At 38.6% G+C, this 22,705-nt stretch overlaps 1 protein-coding gene across 1 annotated transcript in view; it reads right to left on the reverse strand.

Annotated features, from left to right (window-relative positions):
- The window catches only part of NCKAP5 (NCK associated protein 5), a 1,037,899-nt gene that overhangs the window by 107,871 nt on the left and 907,323 nt on the right, over positions 1-22,705 (reverse strand). The window contains exons 14-15 of the mRNA XM_005676205.3: positions 22,115-22,292; positions 14,709-14,787 (exon numbers count right to left, since the gene is read on the reverse strand). Of these exons, the coding sequence (XP_005676262.2) occupies positions 14,709-14,787; positions 22,115-22,292 (257 nt within the window). The remainder of the gene's footprint in view (positions 1-14,708; positions 14,788-22,114; positions 22,293-22,705) is intronic.

Below are 22,705 nucleotides of genomic sequence, written 5' to 3' on the forward strand. Positions count from 1 at the left end.
TACACAACTCAGTTTCTGCCACCACAATGTGCCATAGCCCTCACCTGATCTAGCCCTTTACACCTGTCTCAAGCTAAGGTATTAACTTGAATGTGCCAAACTTAATGGACACATCATAGGGAATCCTGGTGGACGGAGTACAGAGATCACCTTAATTGAGATGGTTTTTCACTAAGTGTCTGTGATTGAGTTCTTACAGTCAAGAAAGCATCTTCCTTCCCAGCTTGACTACAGACTTCTGAAAAGCTACAAGTGCCTGTCTGGCAAAAGTTTGTTTGTTTTTGTTTTTTTTTTTAAATCATTGCTGCTTCTCAGTTACTAATTCTTTTAAAATTATCTTTAGGATTAAGAAGAACTGCTGATTTCAACAGCACTGACGGCACTGACAGTTCAACCTATCTGTAACATCTAATCAACCCAGAATTATCTGTGGTAACATGGAGAACAAAGAGATTAAGATTCAAGAGTTGTCCACAACCTCTGTTTCCAACTTCCTCCTCAGACACCTGATGGGCTTCAGAATTGATGATGTAACTGTCTATGGGTGGTCAGGGATGTGTCCTTTGCTGCTCTTTCTCCTCTTGGCTGATCTCTCTTCTGGAGATGCTAATGAGCTGGTCAGAGGGCAGACAGGAAGAGTGTGGAAGGTGGGGGATGGATGATCTAGGTCAGCCGGGCAAAAGGAAGTCCCATTAAGCCCATACATGTGCTTTGTTTCAGACTGTACTTTGCTTATCTTTTAAAAACAAATATGAAATATACTATGAACACAGGAGTATATACAGCAAACAGTTACATTTAAATCACTACCACTGTAAAAGAATACATACATGCGCCCTAACAACTCAGTTTATTTTTTAAGGCACAATCTTTAATTTACATTTTATGTTTTAAAAAGGTATTATAAGCCTGCAAAATTAAAAAGATACAAAACAGCATATACTGAAAACATTCTCTCATTTTTGTGTTCTTTAAACCCAGGTCTGCTTTGAGGCAATCAACAGTACTGGCCTCTTGTGTTTTATTAGTTTTATTCATGCCAACAATTACGTGTGTGTACATGTACAAAATCATATTCACACTTGCATTTAGCTTTTTTAAAACCTATATATGTGTGTTATAGTCCTTTTTACTTTTTAAAAATTCAAGCATACTATAGGCATTATTCTGTTCCTGCTCTTCTCATTTAATAACATAGCTCAGAAATTGTTTCTTATCAGTAAAGATCTCCCTTGGTTTTAAAGTTGTTTTTTTGATGTGGATGATTTTTAAAGTCTTTACTGAATTTGTTACAATAGTGCTTGTGTTTTATATTTTGGGTTTTTGGTCCCCAGGCATGTGGGAACTTAGCTCCCCTACCAGGGACTGAATCTGCACCCCTTGCATTGGAAGGCAAGGTCTTAACCCCTGGACCACCAGGGAAGTTCCCCTTATTTCTTTTTTACAACTATATTATATTCCATTATCAGAATACATTTAACCAGTACCATACTAATGAACATTTGGTTCATTCATGGCTTTTTCCTGTTACTATAAATAAGGTTTCAGTGCATGCATTATTTCTCATATGGGCAAGTATGTCTGTAGCATAAATTATTTGATTGGAATTTCTATTTAATAGCATTAAATAAGTGTGGCTTTTATTAGATATTGCAAACTTATCCACAGAGCTTGTACTAGCACCCTCTCATCTGTTGTATCCAATGCCTTTTTCTTCATATCCTTGCCAACAAAGTTTTTGTCTTCAAACTTCTTATGCTTTTCCAATGTGATAGATTAAAAAAAACAAAAGGGATCTGAGTTTGACTCAGATCCCATTAATGTGGGTTTCTCATATTATGAATGTACCTTCCTGACCCTGTTTCTGTTGATACATCTTTTTCTCTGGCCCTCTTCTGCTTCCTCCTCTCCCTCTTAAGAGGCCCTGTGATGAGATGAAACCATCCCAACTCTAAGGTCAACAAGTCAGTGTTTTTAAGCCACTCTTGCACCCCTTCCACTACCTCCTTCTCCCACCACTTCCCCTCCATAAGGAAACCCATTGTTGCATTTCATGCTACTTGGTAATTTGCTGTGGTTTTCAAATTAGCAAAAAAGAATATAACATTGGATTACATTTATGTATAGGTACACATGCAGAGGTGTACTGGTTTATGATGTAAAAAGTTATTTCTATGCATACCTAGAAAAACCCTCGGTAAGCATATCAGGGAATATGCATCACAGTGACACTAGCAACACTGTCATAATAGCAAAAAATGGAAAACAACCCAAATGTTTATTAACATTAGAAAGAATAAATGAAATCTGAAATTTTGCTGCTATGGAGGACTATACAACTATGAAAATGAATGGACTACAACTGCAGGGACCATCACCAATGCATTCCAAAAACAACATTGCCAACCTATAGAATATTTACAGTACGATTCTATTTGTACAGTGAGCGAAAACTAAACAATAGTGTGTAAGACTCTACAAGTAAAGTGAAGACTATAAAACTATACATACATGCACACACATACATCTACACACACACATACATACCACAAATCCTTTATTCATTCATCTGTCAACAGGTCAATACTATCTTGGCTATTGTGAGTAACACTGCAGTGCATCTGGGGGTCCAGCTACCTCTTTGAGATAGTGATTTTATTTCCAAATACAACAAAACTATCATGTGGTTTAGCAATTCCACTTCTGGATATATATAGCAATCGCACTCAATGGACATGAATCTGAGCAAATTTCAGAAGATGGTAGAGGACAAGGAAGGCTGGTGTGCTGTAGTTCATGGGGATGCAAAGAGTCAGACACAACTTAGTGACTGAACCACAACAAGAAACTGAGGGAACTATACAGCTATTTCTGATTCCCCAGCGATGTACTCTAGAGCAACAGGCCTTGGAAAAATCATGGGAGAAAAAAGAAAAAACTTATTTAACATACCCACTTATCACCTGTTCTATGGGATCTTTTGCCTTACTAGCACGTGCCACCCCCTGGGGCTTCATGTCTACTTCTGCCCTGGCAGCTAGGATTCCTGTCGGAAGAGCAGCATCCTTACCTCTCCTAAACGCCCAAGCATGCCTTCTTGTGCTTCTCAGTTCACTGGCAGGAGGATGGACAAGTCTCAGAGCTCATTTTTCTAGCGTCTTGCTGTTGCTAATCTGAGAGATGCACTGAGGTTATCAGTCAGTGACACTCAGTGGATACCCCTCCCAAACACCAGCTGTATATATAATAAGAGACTTGAGCACTTGTACTCAGTGGGTAGGATATTTATGTAATAAATATCGTGATAGATTTCCTACCCTGATAGATTTCCAGGAGAGTTCTTTTGGAGCAACCTTTTGGCAACTCTGTAGTAACCTTAGCAGTCCATCCTTTTACATGACTATATAACCCTACTCATCATGGCATATCCCTTGTGAGAAAACAGGATGTATATTTGGTTGGTCCAAGGCTAAGGGAGAGAAAATGAAGACATGTTTTTGTTTTGAAAGTCAAAGACTGAGCATCATAGTGATTGGATGACCACTTCTTATTATGTTGGTCTTTAATTTTTTTCCCACTGTCTATGTGTTGTCTATAGGGTTAAATTCAAACATGCAGGCTTGGCTTTCAAGTTTCCCATAATCTGGTCCCATCCTACAAAAGCCCTTTTATCTGCACTTCATCCTTAAAACTTACCCTCTACTCTAGCCAAGCTGGTCATTTGTTGACTCCCTTCCCTATGGTGTGCCATATTTCTATCTCCAGGTCTTTAAATATGCTGTTTACCTTGAGTTTAAGGATATCTCTCTCCCCTTCGCTGATGAAATCCTACTCCTTAGGAAAGTGGTTCCAAAACTTTGCTGCCCACTGGCATCACCTGGGGATGTTTACAACATAGTAATGACTGGCTCTCCTTCCTAGACCTTGTGATTTGAGTTTGGGAACCACTGATATAAATGGTGAATGCTCTTAAAATTCAGTATCTTACTCTCTCACTCTTATCTTTTCCTTACAGATGGACACCAAAATGCCTGGCTTCACCCAGGAGGGGCTTGACACCTTGCTCTATGCACTCATATGCATGCTTCCATCTTATTTGTGACCATACTGTATCAGAATTATTTGTTTGCTTCTCTGTTTCCTTACTTGACTGGAGTTCATAGAGTGTGGGTACCATGTATCATTCACCTCCATATCTCCAACCTCTAACATAGGACATGGCTGGAAGAAGATGCTCGATACAGGCTTGTTGAACTACACAGAACTCAGCTCACTGGTGCAATCTGTAGAGGAAATATTTTATAGCAGTAAAAAAAAGTCACACTTTCAACTCAAAGTCTACAGCTCTCTATCTCTCTAGTGGAAAAAAAAAAAGAAACATAAGAGGGGGAGTCATAAACTATGACCCGGTATGCTGACAAACTGGCTTTCCAGATGGTTCAATGGTAAATATGCCTGCCAATGCAGGAGACGTGGGTTTCATTCCTGGGTCAGGATGATCCCCTGGAGGAGGAAATGGCAACCCACTCCAGGATTCTTGCCTGGAAAATTTCATGGACAGAGGAGCCTGGTGGGCTACAGTTTATTGGGTTGCAAAGAACTGAACACTACTGAGTGACTGATATAGCCCATCAACATGCTCACAAATTCGGCATTCATGCCTTGAGAACCCCCTGAACAGTCAGAAAAGGCAAAAAAATATGACACTGAAAGATAAACTCCCAGGTTGGTAGGTGCCCAATATGCCCCTGGAGAAGAGTGGAGAAATAGCTCCAGAAGGAATGAAGAGGCCGGGCCAAAATGGAAACAATGCCCAGTTGTACATGTGTCTGGTGGTGAAAGTAAAGTCTGATGCTGTAAAGAACAATAATTGCATAGGAACCTGGAATGTTAGGTCCATGAATCAAGGTCAATTGGAAGTGTTCAAATAGGAGATGGCAAGAGTGAACATCAACATTTTAGGAATCAGTGAACTAAAATGGATTGGAATGGGTGAATTTAATTCAGATGACCCTTATATCTACCACTGTGAGAAAGAACCCCTTAGAAGAAATGGAGTAGCCCTCATAGTCAACAAAAGAGGCCAAAATGCAGTACTTGGATGCAATCTCAAAAATGAGATGACAGAATGATCCCTGTTCATTTCCAAGGGAAACCACTCAGTATCATAATAACTCAAGTGTATGCCCCAACCTCTATTGCTGAAGAAGCTGAAGTTGAACGGTTCTATGAAGACCTACCTTCTAGAATTAACACCAAAAAAAGATGTCCTCTGCATCATAGGGGACTGGAATGAAAAAGTAGGACATCAAGAGATACCTGGAGTAAAAGGCAAGTTTGATCTTGGAGAACAAAATGAAGCAGGGCAAAGACTACAGAGTTTTGCCAAGAGAACACACCGATCATAGCAAACACCCTCTTTCAACAACACAAGAGACTACACATGGACATCACCAGATGGTCAATACTGAAATCAGATTGACTATATTCTTTGCAGCTGAAAACGGAGAAGCTCTGTAGAGTCAGCAAAAACAAGACCGGGAGCTGACTGTGGCTCAGATCATGAACTCCTTACTGCCAAACTCAGACTTAAATTGAAGAAGGTAGGGAAAACCAGTAGGCCATTAAGGTATGACCTAAATTATATCCCTTATGATTATACAGTGGAAATGACAAATACATTCAAAGGATTAGATCTGATAGAGTGCCTGAAGAACTATGGACAGAAGTTCATAACACTGTACAGGAGACGGTGATCAAAACCATCCCTAAGAAAAAGAAATGAAAAAGGAAAAATGGTTGTCTCAGAAGCCTTACAAATAGCTGAGAAAAGAAGAGAAGCTAAAGGCAAAGGAGAAAAGGAAAGATATATCCATTTGAATGCAGAGTTCCAAAGAAGAGCAAGGAGGGCCAAGAAAGCCTTCCTGAGTGAAAAATGTGAAGAAATAGAGGAAAACAATAGAATGGGAAAGGCTAGAGATCTCTTAAATAAAATTAGAGATAACAAGGGAACATTTAATGCAAAGATGGGCACAATAAAGGACAGAAATGGCATGGACCTAACACAAGCAGAAGATATTAAGAAGAGGTAGCAACAATACACAGAAGAACTATACCAAAAAGATCTTCATGACCCAGATAACCACGTTACTGTGATCACTCCCCTAGAGCCAGACATCCTGGAGTGAGAAGTCACGTGGGCCTTGGGAAGCATCATTGTGAACAAACCTAGTGGAGGTGCTGGAATTCCAGCTGAGCTATTTCAAATCCTGAAAGATGATGCTGTGGAAGTGCTGCACTCAATATGACAGCAAATTTGGAAAACTCAGCAGCGGCCACAGGACTGGAAAAAGTCAGTTTTCATTCCAATCCCAAAGAAAGGCAATGCCAAAGAATACTCAAAGTACCGCACAATTGCACTCATCTCACACGCTAGTAAAGTAATGCTCAAAATTCTCCTAAGGAGGCTTCTACAGTACATGAACCGAGAACCTCCAGATGTTTAAGCTGGATTTAGAAAAGGCAGACGAACCAGAGATCAAATTTCCAACATTCTCTGGATCATAGAAAAAGCTAGAGAATTTCAGAAAAACATCTACCTCTGCTTCTCTGACTATGCTAAAGCCTTTGAATGTGTGGAACACAACAAACTGTGGAGAATTATTAAAGAGATGGGAATACCAGATCACCTTACCTGCCTCCTGAGAAACCTGTATGCGGGTGAAGAACCAACAGTTAGAACTCGACATGGAACACTAGACTGGTTCCAGTTTGGGAAACGAGTAGGTCAAGCCTGCATATTGTCACCCTGCTTATTTAACTTATATACAGAGTACATCATGCAAAATGCTGGGCTGGAGGAAGCACAAGCTGGAATCAAGATTGCCAGGAGAAATATCAACAACCTCAGATATGCAGATGACACCACCCTTATGGAAGAAAGTGAAGAGGAACTAAAGAGCCTCTTGATGAAAGTGAAAGAGGAGAGTGAAAAAGCTTGTTTAAAACTCAACATTAAAAAAACAAAGATCATGGCATCCATTCCTATCACTTCATGAAAACAGATGGGGAAACAATGGACACAGTGAGAGACTATTTTCTTGGGCTCCAAAATCACTGCAGATGGTGACTGTAGCCATGAAATTAAAAGATTCTTGCTCCTTGGAAGAAAAGCTATGACCAACCTAGACAGCATATTAAAAGCAGAGACACTACTTTACCAACAAAGGTCCATATAGTCAAAGCTATGGTTTTTCCAGTAGTCATGTATGGATGTAAGAGTTGGACCACAAAGAAGGCTGAGTGCCGAAGAATTGATGCTTTTAAACTGTGGTGTTGGAGAAGACTGTTGAGAGTCCCTTGGACTGTAAGGAGGTCAAACCAGTCAATCCTATAGGAAATCAGCCCTGAATATTCATTGGAAGGACTGATGCTGAAGCTGAAGCTTCAATACTTTGGCCACCTGATGCGAAAAGCTGATTCATGAGAAAAGATCTGGATGCTTGGAAAGATTGAAGGCAGGAGGAGAAGGGGATGACAGAGGACAAGATGGTGGATGGCCTCACAGGCTTGATGGATGTGAGTCTGAGCAAGCTCTGGGAGATGGTGAAGGTCAGGGAAATATGGTGTGCTGCAGTCTGTGGGGTTGCAAAGAGTTCGCCACGACTGAGTGACTGAACACCACCACCCACACAGAAGTCTCCACCAAAGCCTCATTCATGATTACCTCTGGTATTTAGAGAGAAGCACTCAAGGAGCAAGTGTGTAGATGACAGCACCAGAGAACCAGCCACAAGAGAGTGAAACAAGAAGGATTATGGGTAATGTTCTAAGCATAGGGCTTGGTGAAAAAGAGACACTCAATGGATGGGAATATGACTATCTTCAGTCATTTTTAACCAGAAGGAACCACATGGTTCTGTTTCCATGAGTCTACCTTCATGCCACGTGGGATTTATATTTCAGGCTGCCAGATGCAAAGCTTCCCCTCTGAAGTTTGTTGCTTGTCCATATAAATGGACGAACTCAGTGCAGCCACGATAGAAGCTTCCGTGGCCAAGCTATTACTCTGTAATATCTCTGAAATGCCATTTGTAATATTTGGAAATGCAGAAATGTTATCATCCTGGGAAGTATTAACAATTTAAATTATGTAAAATCACTCCTCCCTATTCCTCATCCATAGTCATTACTATCCATGCAGTTTCCAGTTCAGAACCAATCTGTTACCAGTCAACAGAACATTATCTATCAACATTGCTATTGAGAACCTTTATACTTCCCCCTCATGTTTGTTTTGATGATCAGCAGCTCACTCTTTCTACAATTAAGCCTACACATATCAGCGTGCTATTCAAAATGTGGCATTTGACTCAAATGGTCTTCCACTCAAAAAGCTGTGAAAATCTGATCAACTTTCTGAGATATTTTAATTTGTAATATGAAAGTCATTCCCTCTACATTAAATTGCTAAACTTTTTCAAATTTTCTCAGTGGGGAAAATTAGTAATAGTCTTGAAATAAGACAGATAGTTATCAAGGACTTTAATGAACTGGCAGCTACAGTACTGGTGCCCTCCCGGTTTTAATTTTAGAGAAAGGAAAATTCTAGCTGCACTGTACTCCATAGAAAATTTATTTGAACCTCTAAACTTTGTGGCTAACCAGTGATATGTTCATAAATATGGTGGTGGCAAACTAATTCAAGTTCAATACATTTCCTGAAAAAGTTAGTCAAAGTGAAGTGTACAAATAGAGATCAGTGGTAGTTCAGATCATGCAAAACTAGCATAAATCATTGAAATTAATTTCATCTTTCCCAACAACTCTTGAAATTTATTTTCCTATGGTCTTCTTAAATGACAGTGAAAATTTATTTGTTACTATCAAGAAGATAACCTTGATAGGGGGCAAGAAGCAGGTTAGATTGCTATATGTCCTCTAATATTCATTGTCTTTTTCTTCCAGAGTTACGAGAACCTCCATTTATTTTAAGTTTTTGTTCTGGACCTATGTCCTCCTGCCTGGATTAACGTTTCTTCTCCTGTGTGACTAAGTACCAGCCAATGCAATGCTACCCAAAGAACGGGTCAAGCGATGGGAAGTATTCTTAAAGGGATGGACCATATCCTTCCTCATCGCTCTTCCTTCCTGTGGGTTGGAAAGTGGACATAAAGGATGGTTTTTTAATAGTCATCTTGAGCCAGAAAGTGGCCTTGGGAATGGAGACCATATGAAGCAGAGAATGAAACAGGAGGAGGCTGAGGCTGTACTATCAGCCTGAACCACCTCCCTGTGCCCTGTCATGTGTGACAGAAAGAAACTTCTGTTCTTATTCAAATAAATTACTGTAATTTGAGTTCCTTTCCCTCCCATATGAACCTAGTCCTACTGGTGCTAACAAGTAGGGAAGTCCAGTCTTGGATTTAAAAATAACTGTGATCTAGCTAATGAAACTGTATAATCCATGTATGGACAACCACCACTGACCATATTGTGCGTGCATGCTCAGTTGCACAGTTGTGTCCAACTCTTTGGGACCCCATGGACTGCAGCCCACCAGGCTCCTCTGTCTGCGGGCTCTTCCAGGCAAGCATACTGGAGTGGTTGCCATTTCCTACTCTAGTGGGTCTTCCTGACCCAGGAATCGAAATTGTGTCTCTGTCTCCTGCATTAGCAGGGCGGATTCTTTACTGCTGTTCCATCTGAGAAGCCCCTAACCAAATCACATTAGGACTTTAATACAATAAAGTATTGAACAGATTATGGAGTTCTTTCCTTTCAGATGAGATAATAGGCTCATGTTCTTATTTTCCAGGTAACTGAGGTACTTGATTCAAGAATCTGTGAGACCCTCCCTATCACTTGAAGAACCACAGATACAGATATATCAACATCAGGTCAGGTCTTCTCTCTTCTACTGGGTAAAAGAGATGCTGTACTTGTCGCCCTTCATTGCAGTCTGGTGTAAAGATTCCTCAACAATGATAACTATAAATCATTTGACTCTTTTATCCCTTCTATTTCTACCAGACTCCAGACCAGACACATTACTACCATGGATTAGGTGCTTTATGGTTGGACAGTCAGAACTTATAAGAACTAGTTCTGTGTGCTACAGAGGTAAAAATGGTCATTGTACCAGGAGGTTCAAATCTTCTCTGTTTGGCTCAGCATGGCCTTGTCTTACTTCTTCACTTTCAGGCAGGCCATTACGCAAAGTAGGGTTTTATACACAGCAAAATAACTCATTTCCTTGCTACACTGCTTCTTGTGCTCTTCATTGTCTGAAGTCAGGTTAATTCCTGTCCTTTCTTCCTCACCCTATAATTTGCTCAAATCAGTGTGTGCCTGAAATGTTAGCTCCCCAGAGTTCCTCTTAACTAGAGGTAGAATTTTTCTTGAGTCCCTGTTATAATGCAAATACATCATCTGAAAAAAAATAGCTGTTTAATCTAACTTACTGACATGCGTAAGTTTACCAGATTAGACAGCTAAAGTTTATATGGACACAAGGAATAAGAAAGCAAGACACCTTGGGGAAATGGAAATAAAGTGATGTATGGTCTGTTAAGTAAGTCAAAGTGGGTACTTACTGAGCATCCACAATCCTCCTGCTAGTATATTAGCTGCTGTAAGACTATTTGGGGAGTGATGAAGAAGGACAACAGGAGAGCTCTTGGAGGCAATTACTGAGCTGGGCAGGACAGCACCAAGGCAACTTTACAGAGCTAAACAAAGAAAACTTGATCCTCAAGATACTCAGAACTAGACCACGTCCCTTGTCACACTCTCCTCTGGTAGTGGGAGACAGAAGGGGTCCTTTGGAAGAGACTAGGAGTATACATAGCCGATAAAGGAGAGTAAACAAATTGTGTTCCACAACGAGGCACTGGAACATCTGCCCACTGTGCTACTGGGCAAATTGTTCTCCGTAACTCTGTAACAGGGAAGAACAAACCTGACTCCATATCAGGTCTGTTCATTTTCTCAGGCTTAGTCATGCTGGCTCTGCACCTTCTATAAAAGCACAGTTACCTATACCTTGAAATATATAGACTAGCCTATTCTCATGACTCTGACCTTTCAGGGTCCATTCATACAGAGATAAAAAGTTGCAGAGCAGAGAATAATATTTGTCTTGTTGGAGGTTTAACAGGAATATTGTGATCTGACCTATGTGGACAGCTTCAAGAACAAAGTTGGTCTCGGTCTTCTTGATTCCGAGACCAAGGAGTCTTCAACAACTAACGACAGCCCTCCCTCTCCTGGCCTTTAAAAGTGCTTTGCTGAATACCATCCAGGAGTTTGGGGTCTTATTAGGCACAAGAAACCCATCTCCTTGCAGGGCCCTGCAATAAACCTTTCTCTGCTGCAAATTCGGATGTTTTGCCTTGTCGGCCTCACTGTGTATTGAGCATGCAAACTTCCACTCCGTAACAACTCTTTTAGATTTAAGGAAATACCACACATCTTTCACTTCACAAGAGCTTACCATGAAGCCTTGTTTCCTTGGTTATCACTAATTCTGCTTCGCTTCTTCCTCAAATTCCTCAAAAGACATCTCTTCCTCTTTAAAGGAATTTCCAAATCCTCTGTCTCCTCTTAGATTATTTTTGATGCTATCATTAGCTGATGTTTTTAATATGAGGTAATGTTATTTGAATTCCTACTGATCATTTAATCTTATTAGATAATTAGTGTAATATACTGGGTGAATCAATTAAACAGCAAGAAAGAACAACTGGTGTTTGTGATCATTCATGTTAATACTTCTATTAGGCTAGTATGGTCATTTGCTTGTTGCTTATTAACATGAAAGTCTGATATTTATTAGGGTGATTTTAAAGAAAAAAATCTAGTTGTATTACTTCATTCATGAATCCTGAATTTCAATATAGAACAAGTTAACAATATCTTTTTTTGTAATCAACTCATACCATTTTGATTAAACTGACATGATTACCCTTAACCACAGAAATATAAACATTCAGTTTTACAGATTTTCTGATTGTTGTTCTTTGTCAAAGATATTAGCAGCTGTTTGGTTTTAAGACCATATTTAGATTTGCTCAGTTGCTGAGAAAATTGGAAATATACGATGGTTGTAAGTATTGGGAAGATATGTGATAACACTTAGCTTAGACAAAATGAAGAACTTTGGGATTTTCGGATGCTAAAATATTTTTTCAGTCATTTTTGTGCAATAAAGATAAATAACCATTTGATTTATAGAATGTCACTCAGTCTTGAAATGGATGAACTTTTTAAAAGGCCTGTGGTAATATTATTGATTGTCTTATTGACTGTCTAACTGAGAGAACATTTTCACCCCTCTTCTCTCTGCTATCTCATGCAACAGGGGCTGGGAAGCAACATACTGACCTTCCCAGCTTCCTGTGCACCTAAGATTGGCTTTATGATCAGGTTCTCATTGATGACATGTAATATTAAGTCTATAGTGGGGAGGATTCTGAAAAATTTTTAATTTTCCTTACACTTTGTGTCTTGAATACAGCTGGGATACCTAGAGTGGTAGGAATCAATTTTCAACCAGAAGTGACAAGGATGAGGACAAAAAAATCCAAATAAACAGGGCTTTAGATAGCATTGCTGAGCTGCTGCTCCTCTTTTATGTTTGCCTTCCTTCAGACTTTTAATTACATAAGATGATTCAGTGACTTTATTACTCAAGTCATGGCTAGTCAGTTTTGTTGTTACTTGCTGCCAATAGCAGCTTGTTCAGATAGATCGCCACTAGTTTGAGGAGATGAGTCTACAATTATGTGAAGACCAAGTCATTCCTCTGTCAGAAACAGAGTTCAAATTTTCTTCCAGGAGAGTATTCTAAACCAGCACTTTTCAGAAGAATTTTGTGTGATGATGGACATGTTCATACAGGCCATACAGAATATGTGGCCACTGAACACTTGAAAAGTGGCTAATGCAACTGAAAAATTCAGTTGAGGGGCTGAATTTTTAATTTTATGTAGTTTTAATAAATTTGAGTCTCAACTACATTTGACTACTGGCTATCATGTCAAACAGTATAGATCTAAAGGATTGCTAGTCTATAGAAAGTACCCAGATAACTATAGCTCTCTCGAACAAAATGCAGCCTCTAACTTTATATATGTTACTGTAAAAGCCCAAGAACACTTCATTATAGAAAAATGATGACTCAGTGGGGCTTTACACAGTGCCAGTTTTGAAGGTTGTTGAATAATATTTAACTTGCATATTAGCTAACTATGTAGAACTGATACTAATTTAAGCGTTTTACATTGACAACTGTACTAAAGGATGTCTTTCTGGAATAAAAATATTCAGATTCCACTCATTCTGTTGTTTGTTAAGACTTTTATATTCCCAATTACACCAGAAAAGAGTAACAATGGTGTGCCAATCTTATTAAACTTTGGGGGTACAATAAATCTCTGAGATAAACTGTAAATTGTAGCTGGAAGAAGACAGCTGGATAAGCTAGAAAAACAGCTGCAGAACATACCAACATGGAGCCAGGAGTGATGAGACACTGAGAGTTGGCAGCTAAAGGTACTCCAGGGAAAGAACAGGAAGAGGCACAGTGAATACTGATGATAACAGAAACCGACATCTGTGGGGCTGTCCTAGCCCAGAGTACAGTAATTGGTACTGTCTATATACCCAAATGTGATTTGAAAAAATGACTCTTCGTGCTTTGAAGTTTTTTGTAAAACTAAATTAGCATGCTTACATTCACAGCTATTTCTAGAGCCCAAGGAACAATTAATTTTGCAAACGTCCAAGGTGGCCTAGAGCTGTTATCACATCTTCTATTTCCTGACAAGGATCACGGTCATAGACAGCTACTCTATTACCAGTTACCTCCTGGCTGATGGAAACAGGCTGAGAAAATCCCTCTGTGTTAGAAACCTGAGTCCCTTCAACGTAGGCTCATGCAAAATTCTAGGACAGAGCTGACAAGCCAAGTATGTCTCTGAGATAGGACTATCTATAATCAGGGTTCTAATAGAAATGTAAAGAAAATGAGTGAGTTGGAGATTTTGGCAAGCTGTAAATACTTAATCTGGGGCTTCCCATGTGGTTCAGTGGTAAAGAATCCACCTGCCAACACAGGAGACACAGGTTTGATCCCTGGGTCAGGAAGATCCCCTGGAGAAAGAAATGGCAACCCATTTTAGTATTCTAGCCTGGAAAATCCCATGGACAGAGGAGCCTGGTGGGCTATAGTCCATGGGGTCACAAAGAGTCAGACATGACTGAGTGGCTAAACAACAACAGTATCTATTTAGTTCTCTGGGTAAAACATATTCAATTTAAAAAAGTGTTCAATATAAGAAAGTTACTACTCCACATTTCAAGCCAGTAGTAGTGCTTCCTGAGACAGTTATAGAAACTGGATCAATTCAAAGTTGATTTTCTCCTCAGAAATTATTTACATCAGTATCATTTTCATTGTATATTGACAAGGTCTCACCTTAGTTTCCATTTGTAAACACCTATGTTTTCTTCATAGGCTGTGCTTTGACCCATTTATTTTATGGTAGTTTCCAATATTTAAGATAAAGATAACCAAGAATCAGAAGTTAAAATCCTATCCTGGTATAAGTGGGCATGAGACATGTTCTTTAAGAACATGCCCTCTCTGAAATAAGGTTGCATGTAGAAAATGTCAGTTAAAGACGTATGGAGCCATGAAATTTTACCTATGGTATGGCTCTGAAATGCAGAATCTGCAACTGTATCTTCTTCATCCTCTTGCAGGTGTTCATTTGCCTCTCTTATCTGCAGAAACAAGGAAATACTGTGAGTTCTTGTGTGTTATATTAAATTGATTTTGTAATCCTCAGAATATTGGTGCATTATATAACAAACATGGGTATGTATGTGTCTGAGTGTATGTTCATATATACACATATATTTTCTTTAGTTCATTTTACCCTACTCTACTGCTTGGCTTTATTACAAGTTTTAATTATAAGAGCATATTTTCAGAAATATAACCCCAGCTCTTACAGGGCATCTGATTCTGCAAAGATTTTCGAGATAACAGCTTTAGGTTCTTCTTCTTCTTCTTCTTTTTTTTTAAATAGTTAATAAAGTCAGTAACAGAGCTATTAGGAAAAATTAAGTCTAAGGAAACATAATTCTTCCAGGGACAGTGACTACCCCACAAGTTATTTTAACGAGAATAAAGAAATACACTTAGATCTTTTGACCTTTTCCTAGAATATAACTCTAAGAAAACGTTGTTTTGTTGTCGCTCTTTCCAGAATGAAATGTGAGGTGACTATGATGCGTGCTCAGTGAACTAGGATGGCGATACATTTATTTAGATTTTTTTCACGTCAAAAACACCCTCCTTATATTTCAGCTGGGATATTCAGAGGAGTATCAGATGGAACTTGAGCAAGAATCTAATAAAATCACAGTATTTCACAAATGACAATTTTGAAATCCAGCTACTTTCTTTAAAGATACCATAAATGCCAACACTGGAACTAAAACTCATGCCCGGTACATCCCAGTCTAGTAGCAGTAGTAATAAAAATAGCCAATGCTTAACTACTATGCATCAGGAGCTGTTTAAGCTCCTCACACCTATTCTCTCATAACCCTCACAATGCTAAGAGGTTAAGTGCTATTGTTAGCTCCGTTTTGGAGATAAGGGCCCTGAAGAAACAGAAAAGATAAGCAGTTGTCCAGGTGGTGAAACTCAGATTCAAACACAGCAAATCTAGTTTCAGATTTGTGTTCATTTGGTGAAATTTTGTTATTCTCCAATTTCCACTGAACAATGTCAGTGTAAACTTGGCCAAAGGGTCAAGATAGCCATGGTCCTTGGCAGAATGATCCTGAAAGTCTCTTCGAAAGTGCATTCCAGCCACCCAGTGATAATAACGTGAACTGTGCAATGAATGTAGTGGCGGTTCACTAGAGGTTGTCAGTGAATTTCTTCAGGGGTTCAAGTTGAAGGCTGAGAAACCATTATTTTATACTTAACAATATAGAAAGTCATATACTTGTAAACTGATCTTGAGCTAGACTTAGATTTCTACTTTTTATCTCTTACTTTTCATAATTAATGGAATAAGAACAATTATTTACATTTCATGACTATGGTTCCAATAACAGAAGTAACTGGTGCGTGATCCATACATACTAATAGCCAGAAGATGGCACACTCAAGGGGGTTTGTCAATGGCTATCTGAACCCTCACAAGGAGAGTGTGCTAAGGGCTGAGTACCCAGAGGCCATGCTTCATCTCTTTCTCTCCCCATCATCTGTCTGCTGTTGGCCCTGTTTTGTTAGCACATCTGGAGGAAGGGAGTTAGGGAGTAAGGGAACGATCAACCAGCTCTGTTTCTAGTATTTATGGAAGGCAGAGAGGAACATCTCTGTGAGCACCAACAAGACTATGTTACATATTTGCCTTCCAAAGTTCACCTAGCTCAGTGACCTCTTGTAACAAAGCTGCCAAGAAACCCAAAAGGAGGGAGATCCAAACACCTTCATTTCCATTAAGAATTCAACAGGAAATTTCTATCCTCATTTATAGAAATATCAAGGAAGTCTATTTATATTTTCAAACCATTCCAACACTTATGACAGGATGTTCCATATTTTCCCACACCTGTTATGTAAAATAGTATTTCCTTTGGGTTTTTCTAAACCAACCAATTTTAAACTTGAATGGGGTGCTGCAAGGTGGATGAGTCAACATCTCCGTCAGTCTGTGAAATACCGAACAAAAGAATCCAATAATTAGAACAAGGTTATCATCTTGGGAGATAAAGCAAAAGAGGCTTAGAGAAGGTTGGTGATCTCTTTAAGGTTATAAAAGAATTTCAGTTTTAAGAATGGGCACTTTTGACCCCTATTCATCGCTGTAATTTAACTTTTTCAGAGTGTACCATATGGTCACACTCATCCTTTCCAGAACTTCCCAAGAACTACTGTATCTTTCTTAGTGTCTAGCAATTAGGTAGGCAGTATTTCAAATACACAAAAACCACATTTTCATTTAAGAGTAGCAAAAAATTTTCTGTGTGTGTGTGTGTATAAGTGCCCCGTTTCTCTTCCCAGTGTCTTCTGTGTAACTTCACCACCACTTCTGTTTAAGTATCATATTTAAGAAGGAAAATAAAGCCATCTTGAGTTCCTACCTGTTAGCTCCTTGTCAGAACTTTGCTATGGAATTAAGTGCTTAACAGCAAATGCTAAATGTGGCCTCTTGGGTATTTATCAGAGGAACTGGGCTTGTAGTCAGGCCTCTAGTTCCTTCAGCTCCTCTGGGCTAACGATCCATGAGGAGCAGATGACCCATGAGGAGCAGATGACCTATGAGGGCAAATTTTGAATTGGAAGGGGATGGATGAAGAATCAACAAAGGAATGGAAAATAGGATAGTGTCTTAGAATGGCACACTTGTCAGCTCTAATTATCCATACAAATAGATTTCAATACAAAGTGGTGAGTAATTAAAAAAATCCATTTGCCTATGGAAATGAGGGGCATAATTTATTTTGGCAGCAGATTCCCCTTGCTAATTATATTTTTCATAGGCTGAAATTAAAATTAATTTTCACTCTTGATCACACAGGGGCTGTATGCTGGCAAAAGGTTGTGGAACTTCCAGGGGGCAAAGGGCTGCCCGCTTAAGAGGAAGAATTTGTCAAAGTGAATTCTTCACATGGCAAAGGACTTCAGAGATGGGAATAGTCACAAAACCAAAAAGTCGGATTCAGCAAACAATGGTGTTTAGAGATTTATAATTTCTTCAGCCATTGCTCTACCAGAAACAGATACAAATCAAAGTCAGTAATGTCCCACTTGGTAGGAAGTATTAATGGCAAGTGATTCATAGACAAGTGTGGACTTTTTTCTTTTGGCCACACAATGGGGCATGTTGGATCTTAGTTTCCCAACCAGGGAGAGAATCCATACCCCCTGCATTGGAAGCACCAAGTCTTAACCACTGGACCAGCAGGGAAGTTCCAAATGTGGGCTAATTTGGTTTCAGTTTGCTGTCAGTATTTTGGGCATTTTTTAATGGTGCATGTACCTTCAACTCTTGCCCATCTTTTGAGCTCCGCAGTTGTAGTCAAGAGCTTACTAAATACCAGTTTCTAAAAAAAATACCAGTATCTAACAAGTAACTATTAAATGTCACTGTGCCCATTATATTCTATTAACCTCTCCCATTAGAAAAGGCTGGGAGGAATGAGTTACAAAGGACACAGAAGGAAACAGGGAGAAAATAATTCACTGCTGACAAATATCTACATAATTGCAGAATAAAACCCAGTATTTGGGGGACACCCTTCATTTAGAATTCTGTGTATATTTCTTCTTTGAATCATCCTAACATGAATTGCTTTCCCAGAAAACAACATTTTGATGTTAAAGCTCATTGAAAAGGAAAAGAACATAATGAACCTCTGTGAGATGAGAGAAGTGATCTTTAGAGGGAAAACTCCTGGAAGGCATTACCTTTAGAAAAGTCAGTCATTTAGAAAGCTTTGCAGGAGGAGGGTAAAATAGGCATGCTTCTTACTAACATCCAAGTAGTATTTAGAACAGAAGTGTTCAATTAAAGATGTTGAAATTCTAAAATTTTGCAGAACTTAATAAGATGATAACAATTTGTGTAATTATTGTACTATTTTATACTACTTCATCACCACAACTTTAATGGGATTGAATTTGATACTTTATTATTGGCATATGTGATTTTTTTCAGCCTATGTTATACTAGGTGAAGAGAATACTCATAATTTAAATTAAAATACCCATATTAAAATGGCCTTCTCTTTCCAGGTATATGATCTTGTTAATTTTGGTAGTGATTTTTATTTTGTCCAGTGACAGTGAAACAGGATCTGTTCCTTTGAGACTTCTCATTTCAGAAAATTATCTAAATTCATAGAAAGGAAGGATCTACAACCTATAGAAAGGAGAGTGTATTTCTTTCTGACTTATTTACTTAATACTGCTGCCATCTTTTCCGGGGATGCCTTTTTCCCCTCTTGTAATGATTTTGCATAATTTAAGTAAAAGTACAAAGTAATATGGCCCTTGTCAAAATTACACAAAAATTAGAGCTAAGTGGGCTGTAAATCATGGCATAAATGGGGACATAAGCCTCTAATTAAGGCTCTGAAAACAGAAAAAGATTTAATTCGGTAAAGTGTTAATGGGATTTTTACACATATTTTAGAAAGCATCTAGCAATCTTGAAAATGGATATGTAGTCACCAATGAATTAAATAGAGGTGTGCTACATACAGGGACTTGTTATATTACAGAAATAATTTTTCTATTATATTACCATAGATTAAAATAAAGGCATCCCAGGTGGAGCAGTGGTAAAGAACCTGCCTGCCAATGCGGATTGGCAGCACAAGAGATGCAGGTTTGATCCCTGGGTCAAGAAGATCCCCTGGAGAAGGAAATGGCAACCCACTCCAGTATTCTTGCCTAGAAAATACCATGGCTGGAGCAGCCTGGTGGGCTGCTGTCCATGGGGTTGCAAAGAGTCAGTTACAACTGAGTGACTGAACATACGGACACAGATTAAAATAATGAAAAAGCCTTAGGACTCTCGTGATTAAATATAGTCTTAGTTTGTAAAGGGCAAGGATGATGGTATATTACGGCATAAAAATTATATTTTTGGCTGCATCTCACATTATTCAGAATCTTAGTTCCTGACCAGGGATTCCCCCATATCCTAAGCAGTGGAAGCAGAGTCTTAACCACTGGAACTCCAGGGAAGTTCTTGGTATGATTTCTGAAGAGTGATTTTATTCAGGGAAAAAGTATGCTATTGTTTTCACCCAAAATAACTACTGCGAGAATTTTTTGCCACACACTTGCAACGTAAGAAGCAGATAGCATATTTACCTTGAGCCCTAGTAGAGGAAAATTCCCTTAAACTCTTGATTTTAAAAGGTTAATGAGCATTCACATCAGTGTGCTCTGGTATTATAATTTTCTTATTTTGCATCTAATTTCCTGTCCATATAGGCTGATAACATATAATAAATAGGTTTTCACTGCTATTCCTTTAATAGTCCCAAAGGGGATTATGGCCATTGTCCTTTCTAGAATTAGTAATTTTAGTCCAATCCATGTTGATGATCACAGAGATGAAAAAAATTGCATTTTACATCTGAAGAAATGACTAGCGTGTCAACTATTTAGGTTAATAATATTTCTCTATATTGAAAGCTTCCCAGCATGTCTTAATTTCCTCTTGCAGCTAACTAGAAAATTAGCCTATGAGACCCAGGTTCAATTCTTGGGACGAGAAAATCCCCTGAAGAAGGGAATGGCTACCCACTGCAGTATTCTTGCCTGGAAAATTCCATGGACAGAGGAACCTGGAGGACTACAGTGCACGGGGTCGTAAAGAATCAGACATGACTGAGTGACTAACAGCTGATGGATTATGTATACTTGGAGTGGTTAGGGAATCTTTGCTCTCAGAAAACAATAAGAGTGTTTCTTGCAGATATTCTGGGAAGATGAAATGAAACTTGTTACTACATTGTAAAAGACTGAAAATGAGAGAAAAAAAGCAAGGCAAATTACTTTCCCATTAGGAAGTAATAGGAAAGTAAAAATGAAATTGTAAAAGCCAAACATAGTTGTTGTTGTTTTTTTTTCCTCCTTTTTGGTATTTTTGTACAGTGAAGATATACCCCAAGCTGTCAGAACCATCTTAAATGGGGCATAGTTAAACTGAGTGCCTCTGATAAGGGGCTTTGCCAGGCTATCAAAGTTTTAGATCAGCTGGATTGAATTTCCAGCATATTGCACATTTCCACACATTTATTCTCTCTCTTTCTTTCAGTGACACTACAAGGGCAGCCTTAGATACACTTCTAATTTGAGATTTTATAATGCAAGGGACATCTATGTTTTCAAGAAAGGGTGATATCATGGAAGCCAAGAGCAAGAGTAAGGGGAAAGAAAAAAAACTTTTACAAAGAACATAGTCTGCATACCATTTCAGAGTCTGAAAAAACAAAAAAAGACCTTGTAGCTTTTTAGAGTAAAGAGCTGTTTGGAAAAAAAAAAAAAAAGCATTTAAGTGTACATTTGTTTCAAATTAAAGTGAAACTTTAAGGAACCCTAGAGTTTAATTATTATTAACTAATAATTAATAATAATGCCAATCATGATTACTACTAAAATCTCCTCTATTCTTGAACCACTCCAGAAAAACATGACTAATTTCTTCATTTTTCAGGTTTTCCTGGAAAAGGAAAGAAAAAAGGTAGTACATAGTATATTTTATAATCTTTTATTATGAGTACACAAATATATGGATATGGTGATTCTGCAAAGAGATTTTTTTGTTGTTCGAGTGCTTTAAAGTTTACATAGAGAAACAATGAATATCACAAGATCAATGATGCAAGAACAGAAAGAATATAAGGAGAGGAAGTTCAATTTAAGATAATTTTAAAACAAAAATATTTGAAACTAGCATATCCCGGGGAAATGCCTTTTATTCATTTTTTAAAAGGAAATTACCCCCTGAGTTCTGAACCTCATAATTAAAAAACAAAATGATAGGGAGTTAAGTTCCAAAAACGATACCTTGAATCTTAACTCCTTCTATCTTAGGTAGGATTAATCAGTATATACAACTTAAGGAAAAAAGGGGAAATGCTTAAATCAAATCATCAAAATAGCAATATTCTCTTAAACTGTTCTGCACTTTTATTTCTTCTAATCATTTTCATTCCCTTCTGCGTTGCTGGAAATGATGGAAATAATCACCATAACAAATTCCCAGCACAAGGGTACAACGTGAAGGTGAACACCCACAGCATCACTGCCTGCACTGCGATCACACCAAGGTTCTGAAAAGAGAGCTGCAAAAGCAGCAGCATGGGTGGAGGGAGCTGGGACCCTTCCAATCTAGCTGCCATCATTCTGTTACAGTGTCTCCATGACTTCTCTCTCTCTTCTCTTTGGCTTTACCTTTCTCTTTCCTGGTCATCCCTTGCCTCTATTTTCATCAGTAAAAAGTAGACAGAACCCAACTAGCCCATATAGGGACCTAACACTTTATAACCAGGATGGTGAAGTACTTACCGGGGAGCCTTTCGGTTTTTCCATATCTGCTTTGGTTTTGATGTTTTTCTTGTGGTTTCCTTGAGTGCTGAGAGAGCTGCTGGTGAGACAGGAGCCCTGGGGGCTGCCCTTTAGCACACTCCTACAGGAGAGATTATTTGATCCACTTTCCGCCTGTTGAGCTGCTTTCTTATCAACTCTGCAGGTAGAAAGTGATTCCTCTGATCAATTACATTGCTCTTCTTCAATCACTCTATTTATCCCAATCCTTTAATGTTTAAAGTAACCTCCATATATCTCCTTGTCTTTAAACCTTTGAGTGGTAAGTGCGTCTCACTAGCCTTGGTCAAATCTGCATCTGCTATTCCAGCAGTGTGTCAATTTAGATTTGATATACAATAATTTGTTTTTATTTTTATGATTGCTTGTGAGATGAGGTGGGGTATAAAATAAAAACCTGTGAGGAGTGATTGCTAAATATATTTCTTCTTTTCTCCATTTTAACTTATTTTACATTGGTGTACAGCCGATTAACAATGTTATCATAGTTGCAGGTACACAGCAGAGCAACTCAGATATACATGTGGCGCCTTGGATGAGAGTGGAGACTTG

This window comes from Capra hircus, chromosome 2 (genome assembly GCF_001704415.2).
Source record: "Capra hircus breed San Clemente chromosome 2, ASM170441v1, whole genome shotgun sequence".
Taxonomy (NCBI): domain Eukaryota; kingdom Metazoa; phylum Chordata; class Mammalia; order Artiodactyla; family Bovidae; genus Capra; species Capra hircus.